This window comes from Rhinolophus sinicus, chromosome 18 (genome assembly GCF_057876585.1).
Source record: "Rhinolophus sinicus isolate RSI-liver-muscle chromosome 18, RSI-T2T, whole genome shotgun sequence".
Lineage (NCBI taxonomy): Eukaryota > Metazoa > Chordata > Mammalia > Chiroptera > Rhinolophidae > Rhinolophus > Rhinolophus sinicus.
This window is the reverse complement of record NC_142518.1, coordinates 115,276,604-115,290,108: the sequence shown is the minus strand read 5'-3', so window position 1 is coordinate 115,290,108 and position 13,505 is coordinate 115,276,604. Positions and strand designations below refer to the sequence as shown.

Genomic DNA, 13,505 nt, shown 5'->3' with positions numbered 1-13,505 from the left:
ATGTCCCCGTCTTTGCCTTAGCCCCTCCCCCGTTCTACCAGACTCCACATCTCCGCGTTAGTCATGTGGGCTGTTTAGCCCGGGGACTCACGAGCAGCAAACACACTGGGAACTTGTTCTTCGAGGGGAAGGCGGGCTGGGGCACCAGACCCTGTGCGCAGCCCAGAGAAGCGAAACTTGTAGAAATCGGACCATGCCCTCAGGATCCGAGTCAAGGACACAGATCCCCGACTGGCAGGGGAAACAGGTGGCAAGCAGCAAACCCATCACGGTGAGGACCGGCGCCGCCCTCCTCTTGGGGCAGGTGACCACCAGGTGGAGCTGCAGCGCAACTCTGCACCGCGCGCCTCCGCCACCCGGACCGCCCCCTGTGGCGGCGGCTCTCCCGCGTCGCTCTTGCAGCCCTTCATTGATTGCCTCAAGTGGTCCTCCCCGTGACGACCCCTCAATGTCATGTCACGTACAACCCTCGATGGAGGGTGCATCCTCCGCCCAGCCCCAGCGCTGAAAAGATTAGACTGTGGCCAAGCGAGAATTAGTTTCATTGAGAAACGGATTAACAAGAAACATGAGCTACCTTGCCTTGAAGAAGGCTGTGCTTAGCAAAAAGCCACCTGTAAAGTAAGCACAGAACTACATGGCTACATGGGCTGGTGAGGCCCCAGCTCCTAGGCAGGAAAGCAGCTAAATTGCAGGGGTAGGGGTGACAGTGAATGGAGTCAGTTCAGTGTCTCCATCATCTTAGTTCTTCAGGAAAGCCTGCTTTGTCATCTTCAGTCGCTGTTCCAACCTGTCCTGTCCCTGTCACACCCGTGCCTTCTACACAAGAATATGTGCTTACAAGTCTGAAACATTATCTTGGCAAATCTCCTCTGTTCTACTTTCATTTCGGGAGAAACTGCTCATGACTCACTGCCTTTCCAAGTACCTCGGTCAAAACCGGAAGGGCAGCAGCTTACATGGAAACTGACAGCGTGTCCATCATCTGGGTACAGGGACCCATAGTTTAAAACTTCCTGTTGGCAGAGATCACCCCACCCCATCCCCACCAATATTCCACCGCTGCCATTCCCTCTTCCTGCTGTTGGTCCGTGCTGGTGGGGGCCCAGGGCAGGGTATTCACTCCATGATGAAATTGTTGATCCTGGTCAGCAGCACTGCTGTTTCGAAGCCTGGAGAGGGGACGGGGACACATTGGGGGTGAGCAAGGGGAAGGCTAGAGGAGGAGAAAATGAGGCGAAGGGAGAAAGTTCTTACCAGTTCTCTGTCGCTCCTGAGCACATCTCCTGTAGGGAGGAAAGCTTCCCATTATTAATTCAGCCAGCTTCAAGCACGACCTTTTGACCCTGGGTTCCCCCAAACTGCTTTTACCGGGTTCAAACCAATTTGGTGTACAAGGAAGGGTCTAGAAATTTCAGAGGAAGAAAACAGACCAACCCCCACACCCCAGGACCCTGGGAAAATAAGGATCCAGGAAGTGGGGGCACAAAGCACTCACCCATGGAGGAGGAAAGTCCACAAAAGCAGCAGGATGGAGACACCGTCCGTGACCAGCCACATCATTAGGTAGGTTTGAGGCGGCTGTGAGAGTAGGAGTAGGCCCCTATCAGTGGCCAAAGCCCCACCACAAAGGTAGTATATGGGGGGACAAGTAAAGAGAGGGGCAGGTTATGGAGCAGCAGGGATGGGCGAAAAGGAGGAGGGATGAGTGTCAGAGCCCTTACAATAAGCCAGACGGGGTGCCGCATCTGCTGTAGCAGCTGGCAGTCGTTGGTGGTGACAGAATCCACCCCTGCACACCAGAGTAGGGAGAAGAGCCAGGCTTTGTTCACTACAAATAGGTTCACCGACACGTTGTCCTGGTGCAGTCCCCTGTGCAGGTGGGGTAGAAACAGGGAGCATCCAGAATGGTGGGGTACAAGGATTGCGAGGCAGCCCCCGTCTGTGCCTGACGCTGCAGTGTCATGGCCCAGGCGCTACCAGTCGTACCTTCAATAGCAGCCCCTGACTAAGTGGTTTTCTCTGCATGGCTGAATTCTGTCTTCTGGTGGATTCCACCTGTGGGTCCTAGCTTTGCTGTCTGGGGCCACACAAATGTGCCTCACCTCCTCATCTCCCATGACAGCCCTTCAGAGGTATGAGGAACAGTGACCACGTCCCCCTGAGTCTTCTCCTCTGTGGGCCCCACAGCCCGGATTTCTTCAACTGGGGCTCAGAACCTGACTTACCACGCCCTTCACCCTCCAAACCCCTGTAATCTGGCCTGACTCCGAGTTATCAACGTTCCTTTGGAAGTGTGGAGTCTGCGTGTGCATATGACACTTGGGTGGGCTTGGAGCAACTCTGAGTAGCCTTCTGGGCACTGTTCCTGTGTGAAGGCAGCCCGGGGTCAGGTTAGTTTTGGCGATGTCATGTGCCACCGAAGACTCATTCTTCATTATGTAAAACTGTTCCAATCAGAGCCCTGGCCTTTTTCACACATCCCTGCTGGTGCTGGTGTGTCCTCTCGTCTGTATGCAACTGAGCTTCCTTTGGGCCTCAAGTATAGGTATTTACATCTGTCCCTGCCACATTTCATCTTGGTACATTTGGTCAATCATCTCAGGGCTTAGACCTTCAGGGCCTCCATTTCATCGTCACTGTATTCATTCCCAAGTCACGTCTTTTGGAAACGTGATCAACAGTTGCTGTTGACCAGGACAAGACTAAGGTGAAGGCCAAACCCGAGGTTGTGCCTTCTTCTATGGTGACAACTTGGGGAAAGGTCCTTGAAACATTTATGATAACTGGGCTGTCATTCAGTGCCCGTTTTTCTCTATCTGACATGAGGACATTAGAAGTGACCTTGGCAACTGCATGATTTACGGTCCATCCTGTTTACTGGGTGGCTCAGCTTCTGGGGCCCAGCTCACACCTGCAACCATCCTCTGGTATTCATCTCTTTGGTGTAGAGTCAGAGCTAAAATCCTTCTCGTAGCCTACAAGGTCCTGCCCAGTTTGCCCCTGCCTACCTCTCCAGCCTTGCCTCCCCTTCGCCCATCAGGCTGTTGACTCCCATGATCTGTCAGGTCTCAGCCCAGACACCACCTGTTTAACCACTCTTCCTAATGTGGCCCTTGCAGAGCCCCTCACTTCCAACCCCAATTTCTCTATTGCATCTCCCCATTTTATCATCTTCATATCACTTATTGGTGTCCAATATGCACATATCTTGTTCAGTGGTTTATTGTCTGTCTTTTTCACTTGTATGTCCAAAGCCTGCAATAAATAGTACCTAACACATAGCAAGTGTTTGATAAACATTTGTCGTATGAGTGAATGAATGAATGGCCTTGACCCTCCCTGCATTGGCTCTTCCCCATCATTAAGCCTCATGTGACCCCGTCGGCTCCTTTCCTTTGGCACTCACTTGATATCCAATAGTGGCAGGTCTTGATAGGGGAGGTTGAGAAACTGGGGCCTCTCAGCTGTGTCGCCTCCCTGCTGTCCATATATCTGACGCATTCTGGGTGCCCGTTTTTGGACATGAGCCCGATCTTCATCTGGGAGCCAAAGGACCTGTGGTTCAGGGAGGATGAGCATGAAGCTGGGGAAGATTTGACCACAGAATGGGGTATACGAGCTGGGGTGCGGCCCTGGGCCAGGGGCAGCACAAGACTATCACCGTGGCCTAGGGGAGGCGGGGGTGGGGGGGTGGGGCGAGGGGCCAGAGGGCACTTGGGGTCCTGGCAACATCACCATGGCTTGAGGCACCCTTGAACTCAGCACAGTCTCCAAGGTCTGATTCACAAAAGTGTCATAGTATGTGTGGTTTCGCGGGGGGCGGCGTAAGTCAAACATGATAGAAAGGTTCAGGACTGCAGCTTCCTTCAGTAGCTCTTCCAGCATTGGTACTGTCTGAGTCTCAGCTTCTTTCCGATCACGGCCTGACAGCCGCTTGGCTCCCCAGAAGGGTCGCCTCTATAAGATCAGGGAAATTATTTCAGGACCAGAAGAAGCCTGCAGGCCGTTCCCCCATCCTCACCATCTTTACTCAGCCCCCACTCGGTGTCCAGCTTCTGCCCACGTCTGAACCAGGCTCTTTCTTTCTCCAAACTGACCTTTTTCAGACCCTCTAACACTTTACTCTGCGACCCCGACTTCCTACCCTCGCAGTTTCCTGACTTCCTCTCCCATTATACTTTCTCTTTGGTTTCACGGAGATTTTGACCCCTCGGTTTCCTCCCAATCCATCAGGAGCTTTGTGGCTGTACCTACATCGCTTATGCCTAGTGGGCGGGGCACACCATGTGGTCCTGTTTTTCCGTCTAGGGAGGCTTAGCCATCCTTTCACTTGTTCTTGATATTGGCTACCTCTCCCATCGCTCCTAGAGGCTATTGCAAACCTCTGCCACTGTCCTCTCCTCCCCTTGTAATTGTCTTAATCACTGACATGGCGAAAGCGAGCTACCTAACACATATTATTTACTGTGTACCAGGCGATGTTAGAAATACTTTATGTGTATCCATTTATTTAATCCTCCCCAAATCCTTCAAGGTACTGTTACTATTCCCATTTCACAGATGAGGAGAATGAAACCCGGAGCCTAAGGAGTGTTGCCCAGGCTCACACGGCTAGGAAGTTGAGAAACCAGGATTCAAACCCAGACATCCCTCGATCTTAACAGTCTGATGTGTCATTAGATAGAGAGTTAAATGGGCAAAAAGGAAGCTGCAAAAGAATACGTGAAGTTTTCCTATGTGCAAAATGAAAAAGAATATGTGCACACATGTAGGTGTATGTGTGGGTGCGTATGTATGCATGTATGTACACAGATGTCTGTATGGACTATCGACCCAGCTGTTAACAGTGAATGTCTCAGAGGGGTTGGATTATGGGAGGCTTTTCAATTTTTAAATGATTTCTCTGATGTTTTACTTTTTGACAAGGAACAGGTATCCCTCCGAGACCAAGCCTCTGGCTCCCTCGCCAGTCTCACCTCCTGCTACGCCCACACATTTGACCCCACCCCCGTCCCCCGTGCCACGCGCCCTGCTCTTGTGTCCTCTCCCATGAAACCAGTCCTGATCCTCTCCCACACCCATCCCGCCAAACGGTGACCTCTCTCCTACTTCTACCCACTAACAACATTGCTGTTGCACTGGGTTTCATATTCTGGCATCAGAGACCATAGACTTATTGCCCAGGGTTCAGCAGAGGCTTATCAGCTAGTGAACTCTGTCCTGCGTGGCTGTCCTCACCTCCAGGAACCAGGCTCCGGCATTGAGTCTCTTCAGTTCAGCCCAGGAGAAGTCACTGCTGTGGTCGGTGATTCGGGCTGGGAACACAGAGGCCACATCTGTGGTCCTGCTCAGGTGCTCGTCGTGCATGAGGAAGGGGATCCCGTCGGAGCTGAGGGTACAAGAGCTGTCAGAGGCCGAGCTCTGGGGTGCTCGTTGTTTCCAGAGCTGCCCTCTGTGCCTCTCAGCGCCCAGCTTCCCTCACCTGACCATCACGTCGGTCTCAAACACAGCAGCTCCACACTCGGCTGTCTTCCGCAGGGACATCAGGGTGTTCTCGGGGGCCAGCTGTGGGAGGGAGCTGGTGACAAGGTCGCAGGGAAGGGTGGGAGCCAGCAAACCCACGGGCGGGCTGCTGTAGACCCTTCCCGCCCCAAGATTCTGCCCAACACTCACCATGGGGGCCCCTCGGTGTCCCACCAACCCAGGCTTGGGGGGTAAGTCTCTGGGTTCCATGAGACAGGGTGAAGAGATGCACAGAGGGGCCAGGTAGATGGCCAGGGCAACTCCCAAAAATAGGAGCAGGAGCAGAATCTTGGGACCTGTGGGAGTGGAGGACAGGCTGTGGAGAAAGGGCAATAGGCGAGCGCCGGGGGCAGGCAGTGGAGAGCAGTGCAGGAAAGCAGGTGGCAGGCGGCAGGAGCATGAGTGGCCAGCGAGGGTGTGGGGTGGAGTTGGCACCTCTTCGGCGGATATGGTAGAAGGTATCAGCCACAGGCCAGGCCAGAAGGGTGACGCCAGCAACTGCTCCAATGTGAAGGAAAGGGGCTGTGGCCTGTGGGCGAGAGCTGGTGAGGAGGGCGCTTGTCTCTGGTGCCCCTGCTTTTGTCCTCTGAGGACCTTTGGAGCTCAGAGCTACTTGCAGTGTTGGGGGACCAGAGAGCAAGATCTGCCCTGGGGTTGGCCACTCACCTGCAGTGACAGACGTAAGCTACGCCACTCCTGCCGCCATTGGACGTCCACTCCCACAAGGCCAGCGGCCACAAGAAGCATAACGAGGAGCAGCAGCACCTAAGGGCCGGGGTGAATGGGGCCTTGTGTGCCAAGCAGGGCTGCCCGTCACTACGAAAACACGACCATGGCCTTCCCCGGACCCCTCCACTTCCTTTTTTCCCTCAGCAAATATTGATTGGCTTTTGTTCAGGTCCTGAGTTTGAGCCCGGGGACAGTATAGTGACCTCACTGAATAGTGCTGGACCCAGTGGCCCCCGTCGTGCCCTGCCCCGTCCCACTCTACCTTGTGGATGGTGTGCAGATGCAGTGGCTGGCCACAGAGCCGCAGGAGTAAGGCCAGGAGCTGGGGACAGAGGGCGCCAACAGGGGTCTCTCAGGCGGGCTTCCCAGGTTGCCGCCTCCCTCCTCCTGCCCCCCCAGTGGTCCGGTGAGAACAAAGGGGTAGGGCTGAGCCGGAAGGAAGGGCCGAGGTGGGGGTTAGGCCAGTGGCCCCAGGACCCACCAATAGCAGGGATGCATATGTGACCAGGAGAGAGATGACCAGCAGGAATGCCAGGGACCAGTCCATCCAGCGTCCCCACTGGCGGAACAGGAATCTGGGGCAGGGGAGAGGGAGGTGTCGGAGAGCCGGAAGGGGTGTTAGCAGTGGCCTGAGGGGAGGTGGCGTGGGTGGGCCCAGAAGGGAGTGAGGGACAACCCTCCAAGAGGCCAGGGGCTCCAAGGACTGGGGAGACTTCTAAGGAGGAGGGGTGGCAGGAGAGCTGGCCAGGGCTGAGGATGTCGGAGCACCCAGGGGTCCCAGGACATGTCTGCTGACGAGAGGGGTCCATGACACACTCATTGAAGTTGTGCAGGTCATTGAGGAGGATGAGCCCGATGTACAGCCAGCACAGGGAGAAGAGGAAGGTGAGGAAGAGCAGGCCAAACCAGACACAGTCGCACTGCAAAGGGGCAGGAGACAAGCTCACAGCCGATCCCACTTCCAGGTCTGAGTCCCCAAGCTCAAGGGGCTTTCCTGCCAGGCGCTGGGCTGCTCTGCTGCTGCAGGCAGCTGTTTCCATATCAGAGGGGGCTTTTCTTCCTGGGAAGAGAAAGCCCCTTCCCCCCAGCTGCCTCTGAGCACATGTGGCCTCCTTCTCCCCTCCAAGTGACCTCTGCCTTGGACTTCCGGCCCCCCATCCCTACTCCACCTTGCTGGTTCGCATCCTCTCTTTGGGGCATTTCCTCCAGTGGCAGCTATACAGGCAGTGGAGGCAGCGGGCCCAGGTGGAGCAGCAGCCGGGGGATTCGGCCATGGTGAGGGCCTGGGGGAAGGGACACTCGGCCATCAGGGACCCTGGCAGGAGGTAGATCACAGCCTTCCTCCCAGTATATGTGGGGAGCCCAGGGGAGGAGTGGAGGTCCGGGCTGCTACCCAGCAACGGAAGTCACGAGGGAGGCCCCTCGTGCCAGGCTGGATGAGAAGGTGAGCAGAGGGGGACAATCTCCAGGGTCGTTGTTTCCCCTTAATCTGGACACCTGGATGGTCAGTGAGACATGCGGGAGGTCCAGCCTCTTTGCAGGCAGGATGCACACCCATCCAGCTCTGGGGATGGAGTGCCTGCCCAGGGTGGGGATTCAGGAGGAGATGCCCAGGGTGGGGCAAACTCAGTTCAGCAAGTCGAGGCAGATCTGGCCACACTTCTAGCAGCCCCTTCTGGAGCCTTCCACCCCAGGAATCGGGAGTAACCTAAAGCAGAAGTTCCAGTTCTGACCTGGGGCTAAAGGAAGGCCAAGCTAGTTGGCAAGTTGCTATGGATACAGAGATCGCACACATCACAAAGCTGACTGAAAGATCTTGTCTCCACCTCCCAGGGGGCAGGGAGCAGGGCCAAGAAGAGGAAAACTTGAGGGGCACAACCTTCTGCAGGGACCCTGTTCCCGTCTGCACAGAACTGGAAAAGCCAAGCCCTCTTGCCCCAGTCCTATCCCTTCTGACCCAGTCATCTCCCACCCCAGCCAAGAACCCAGTCTCCACCTTCTCCCTTTCAGGGGCCCCACCCTCTGAGGTCACTTAGGTGAAAGTACAACAAATACAGGGCAAAGGTGTGTGTGGGGTGGTTGTCTTGGGGCAGAGGTCCCAGTGCCATGTGCTTTTGGGACTGACCAAGCTGGCTTCCTGTTCCCCAAACTCAGCTGCGTGTATGATGGTGATTCTACAGGAGGGGGTGCGACCTGTGTCAGCATTTATACATGTGCGTGCACCACTGGCTGGCAGTACAAATGGGCTTCCAGATGACTTTGAGTATGTAAAAGGCCCCTGGATGCACCCACGTGTGTGTCCTAAGGGGCACGACCACTTGTCATCTGGGCTCTCCCAAGGTTGTGCAGTTTTAGTGGGGTGCACAGTGTCTGGGCCCCTGAAAGGAGGGAGGGTGTGGCTGCTCCCAAAACTGCCCTCCTTACCCTATGCTTGCTTTGGCAAACGTTAGGGTAGGGCGTGGAGTGGCGGGGGACTCAGGGAATTAAACCTTTCCCTGCCCCAAGCCCCCTCCCAGGAGAAAGCCATTCCACAGGGAGGCCCTGCTTCTCCCCCATCCCCCTGGACTGGGTTGCAGTAGCCTGCCCTGGGCTCCGTCCACACGCCCGCCTCCCCTCAGCTCCTGTCCCTGGACCCCAGGCACTGCCTGCCAGAGTCCCACCTCCCTCCAGGAGCTGTCTGGAGGATGGGGGTCAGCTCTGAGCAGCCTGCAAAGCCCAGTCTCTGGGCCCCATCCCAGCCGGTGGGAGCCAGCCTCCAACCCCCGCCCCGCCTGGAGCCCCCAGCCTTCCCTCACACCTTTTCTCAGCGGCAGTCTGCTCTCTGCTCTGCACTGCTCTGCTTCCCAGCTCTTCTCCGACTTGTCTGCCTCCTCCCTCTTCCAGTCTTTGGCTCAGCCCCACCGGTCAAACAGGTGGCACTGTTGCCACCTACAGGACGCTGAGTGGGTCCTCTCCGAAGGCCTGCTGCTGCTCTCTGGCCAGTGCCCAGCCAGGGTGGGAAGATGGGAGGGAGAAAGGGGGAGGGAGAGCAGATCTGTGTCTTTACTCGCTGCCTGCCGGTCAGGGGGCTTGGGGTGAGGAATTCCTTTGTGCAGCCCTCCCCATCCCTCTGTCCCTCCTCCTGCTCCTCTCTCAGTCACTGCTGGGGCTTTGTCCTGGCTCAGGGAGGCGAGGGCTCAGGGCACAGGGCAGGCGGGAAGCTGGGGGGAGGCGATTACACAACTTTGCAACTTGGCAGTGAGAAGAGGGGCCCAGCCAGCCCCCTGGGAAAGGGTGTGTGTGACAGAGTCTAGCACCGTGCCTCAGGCTTGCTGGGAGGACAGCCTGGCTCCAGCAGCCTCCCTGCCCTCTTGGATGCACTTCCACTTCTGCAAGGTGTGCTGGCCAGAGCTGTGAGCTACTTCCTGTACTCCAGGCAGCAGGTCGCCCTGTTTCTGGGCCAGGGGTCCCCATGGGCCTTGTGGATCTTGGGTGACACTAGCATCCCACTCCTTTGCCCCCCATCAGCCCCGACAGGAGATGCTTGGTCAGGATGAGCTGAGACTTATGTCATTCCTGTGCCTTGTCTCCAAGGCATCTAAAGTCTCCTTCCAAGAATGATTTGAAGATGGTAGAGAGTTAGGGTCACAGGCTTTTGGAAGATGAACACATTGTCGTTGTAAGAAATGTCCAGACCTGTACAGAATTTTCACTTTATTTGAGCCAAACTGACGACAATTGCCAGGAAGCAAAATCTCAAGTGACTGAGAAAATGTTGCAGAAAATGGCAGTTTTGCAGCTTCTTTTATACATTAGCATCAAAGGAGGAGACATAAGGAGAGTTACACACAATCCATTGGTGGGAGGTTAAGGGGGTGGGAGAAAGCAAAGCGGGGAAATGTCTGGGATTGGGTAAGAAGTAACAGGGAGAGACATACCTCTGTCACATGGGTGGGGACAGGAGTTAACATTTACAGCGCACAGAGATGGTATGTGGGGGACGAGATAACGTGGTCTCATGATCTGGTGAGGTGGGTTGTGCCCTGAGGGGTCTGGAAAAGAAGATTACCCTGACCTTTCAAAGGTATGTTATCTTAGATGCAGAGACAACAGATAGGCTCAAGTAAGGTAAACATTGACCTTTGTCAAGGAAGCTACAGGCCTGGGACGTGACTACCTGCCATGACTACCCACCATGACCCGCTTCAGTTAGGAATTTTTATGTTCAGACCACTCTGTGGTTACTTTTGGTCTGTGAGTTTGTAGGACCCATCATACAGGTCTCCCCTGAGCTTGTCAGGTTTGGTACGTGGCCCCTTCTGTCCGCAGCATAAAAAAGATGCTGTTACGCCCCATCAGCACATAAGGGCTGGCTGCACGGGGCTCTGGGTGGGATGGGGGCTGGGGGCTGCCTTGACGGACCTTCCCTCTCTGCCTTTTAGCCATGATGCGGTGGCTCAAAGCCCCCAAGCCTGGGGGCTAGCGCAGTGTTGGTGGGAAAGGAGGCCTTCTCTGGGGATAAGCTCGTTTACCCCTCCCCCACACGCACTGGGTTTGGACCAGAGAGAAGGAAGACTGGCTCTCTTCTGCCAAGAGACAGCCCCCCTCCTCTCTGCCTTCCCATTGTATCCAGGGGCTCTACTTGGCAGAGGCTCCCTTGCTCCCTAGGCATTAAAATGCAGAGAAGCAGGGCTTCCTGGCGGGAGGCCAGAGAGGGGCGGGAGGTACCTCCTCCTCCTGCAGCCCGCCTTCTGGGCAGGCTGTCCCTCAGGTTCCTTTGCGTGGCTCTGTGGATTCTGGAGGAGCCTTGGCTTTCATGTGTCGAGTTCTGGGGATGCTCTGAGAGCTTTGTTAAGGGGGGCTGGCATTGAGAACGTATGCACAGGAGGTATAGGGCTTGCAAAGTCCTTGGAAGGCTGCACGGCCACCCGGCAAACTGTTTGGTGTTCCAGGGCCTGGCCCCGTGTGAGAACTCAGGTGCACAGTAAGCCTGGGCCCTCTGCTCCAGGCAGCGGTGCATGACAGGACGGCCACTGCTGTGGCACCACTAGGCCAGCTTTGGTGTAAGACCTGGCTTCAAGTCCTAGCTCTACTCCTCACTGACTTTGTGACCTGAGCTAAGTTACTTAACTTCTTTCCATATCAGTTTCCTGATCTGGAAAATAAGGGCACCTATGCACCTGGAGCTTTTGTGAGGAGCAAGTAAGTGTGGCAGGTGCGTGCAAGTGCTCAGCAAATCCGGCCCTTTCCTCCCAGGGCTGCACACAGGGCTGCTGGCCTTGCTAGTGTTACTCCACTTTCCTAAGGTAGGAGAGCAACACAGGACAGGACTTGGCGCCCCACGCTCCCTTTGGGGGAAGAGGCCCATTACAAGGCAGTGAGGCTGAGGTTGTGTTTCTCCCCCAAGCACAGAAGGATCTTTCCAAACAGTAGATGGACTAAACTTTATTCATTTATTTACTTAACACCATCATTTTAAAAGATTCCATTTTCTAAGCTAGGCTCTGCCACTACGTGGAGACAGCATAGACACAACACACCCCGGTCTCACCCACACTGGGAGACAGCCTTAAGTGCACTTGGATCAGAAAGAACTAGAAGGTAAGGGATTGCTTCCGGATGAGCCAGCAGGAAGTTCAGTTGCTTCTCTCTTCGGCAGGTAGCTTAGCACCCTTCTGGAGAAGAGAGAGTAGTAGTCTGGGGCTTGAGACTGAGGGTAACATCCAACACAGTTTCCTTTCCTTTCAGAAACGTGCTGTGCCTTTTTTCAACAGCAAGAAAGAAACCCGAAATCTAGAGGAGTCATTCAGAAACCCCTTCTGGGTGCAACCTGAAAGCCCGTTCCCAGCCAGACTGGGGGAGACGATGAGTCCAAGCTCAGTGGGCCTCCTCTTCAATAGGGGAGCAGCCAGAGAAGAAGCTCATATTGCTGGCCAGAGTGCGTTTCTTTTTCTTCCCTGGAGCTTTATTTTCTTGAGATTCTGTCGCAACGTATTTCAACTTGGAGAGGCCAAGGGAGGAGGCATCCAGAGCGGTCTGATTTGACAGAATGTGCTCCACGTCACACATGTCTCTGAGGATCTAGGAAGGAAAGAGGCAGGTAGGACTGATCTCAGGAAGGGCCCCTACGAATGCGTGGCATGCTCCCTGTAGTATGAGGCACCCCCTGTGCCCTCTGCTAGTTCCCAACAAGCAGACTGGGCCTTTCCCCCATCCCCTCCTCTGCCCGCTCTCTGTCAGAGCTGACGCAGACATGGATGCTAAAATAGTTGGAAATGCCACCCTTTCAACCCGCCCACCTTGCTGTTGGGAGTGGCACTGACAGGGTTGAAGAAGCTCAGTCCTGGGGTCACCTCTGTGGGGTCCTCCAGCTGGAAGGAGCCTTCAGAATCCTGGGTCCGCTCAACAGTGCCCAAGCTATCCTGAGAAGCAAGCAGACAGGGTGTTAGAAGTTCAGTTCCCAGGGCTACAGCATCAGTCTGCTCCCTATGGCCAGTCGAAGCAAATCTTAGGGACACACTACTTGGCGGGGGTGGGGGTGGGGTCACAGTGCTTGACGGCAGCTTCTGAAGGCAAAGGACTATGCAGGATAGTGGCACAGGACACATGACGAGGCAAGCTTTACACATGACCCAGCCGTGGTCATTCCTTTGATTGACTGTCTCCCCTCTGTAATCTGCAATGCCCTTTTTAGCACCTCTACAGGATGTTGTCTACATTAGAAGAAAATGGAGGCCAAGAAAGAGAAGTTACTTAGGTAACAAGGTGACTCCTGGCAGAGTTTGGATTAGAATGATAACCTGTTGTCATGGAAACAGAACTAGATTAAGAGTCAGGAAGCCTGAGGTCTAATCTTAGCTGTGTAATATCAGGTGAGTCACTTAAGTTTACCTCTGGGCCTTACTCTCCTTCTCAGTAAAGTGGAAGCACTGGACTTAGATCACTGGTTTTTACAACTGAAATCCTAGGAGGAAGCCCAATATGTAAACAAGAAAAGAGCAAGCTGCTTTGGCTGATGAGGGGAGGGGGCAGACTGAGTCAGGCCATGTACCTCTGCTTGGAGGCATTTCCATGGAGCTGCCATGGGACTGCAGGATCCACATGGAAAAAACCCACAGGAATAGACTCCAAAGGTTCCTGCTACTTCTACAATTCTTAGCCTAACCTCCAGTTTGTCATTTTAGTCCCCTGATGACTACCTACCTTACAAGTCTTTTTAGTAGTGCTCACATGTAGCTGTTTCCGGACATGCGTGATGAATGAGCATCAGG

General features: G+C 54.9%; 2 protein-coding genes across 8 annotated transcripts in view; both read right to left on the bottom strand.

The window, feature by feature from the left end:
- Nucleotides 1-525: 525 nt before the first annotated feature.
- Nucleotides 526-9,231, bottom strand: GDPD2 (glycerophosphodiester phosphodiesterase domain containing 2). Of its 2 annotated transcripts, XM_019747896.3 has the most exons (16): nt 9,053-9,231; nt 7,425-7,538; nt 7,072-7,175; nt 6,737-6,830; nt 6,518-6,577; nt 6,193-6,291; nt 5,962-6,055; nt 5,677-5,822; nt 5,486-5,568; nt 5,242-5,392; nt 3,739-3,960; nt 3,410-3,558; nt 1,725-1,872; nt 1,499-1,581; nt 1,258-1,286; nt 526-1,172 (listed from the first exon to the last, which is right to left on the bottom strand). In XM_019747896.3, the coding sequence occupies exons 2-16, from the start codon at nt 7,527-7,529 to the stop codon at nt 1,120-1,122; spliced, it is 1,620 nt and encodes a 539-aa protein (XP_019603455.1). In that variant the 5' UTR covers nt 7,530-7,538; nt 9,053-9,231; the 3' UTR covers nt 526-1,119. The 2 variants fall into 2 exon arrangements, with proteins under 2 accessions (XP_019603455.1, XP_074179888.1); XM_074323787.2 differs by lacking the exon at nt 7,425-7,538 and having other exon boundaries at nt 979-1,172; nt 5,486-5,581; nt 9,053-9,194.
- A 2,428-nt stretch (nt 9,232-11,659) lies between these two features.
- KIF4A (kinesin family member 4A) overlaps nt 11,660-13,505 on the bottom strand; it is a 91,711-nt gene continuing 89,865 nt past the window's right edge. For 4 of the 6 annotated variants that reach the window (XM_074323590.2, XM_019748006.3, XM_074323586.2 and 1 more), the window contains 2 exons: nt 12,534-12,656; nt 11,660-12,315 (listed from right to left, as the gene is read on the bottom strand). In XM_074323590.2, the coding sequence (XP_074179691.1) occupies nt 12,112-12,315; nt 12,534-12,656 (327 nt within the window). In that variant the 3' untranslated portion in view covers nt 11,660-12,111. The remainder of the gene's footprint in view (nt 12,316-12,533; nt 12,657-13,505) is intronic. The other 2 variants (XM_074323588.2, XM_074323589.2) reach the window with 2 other exon arrangements.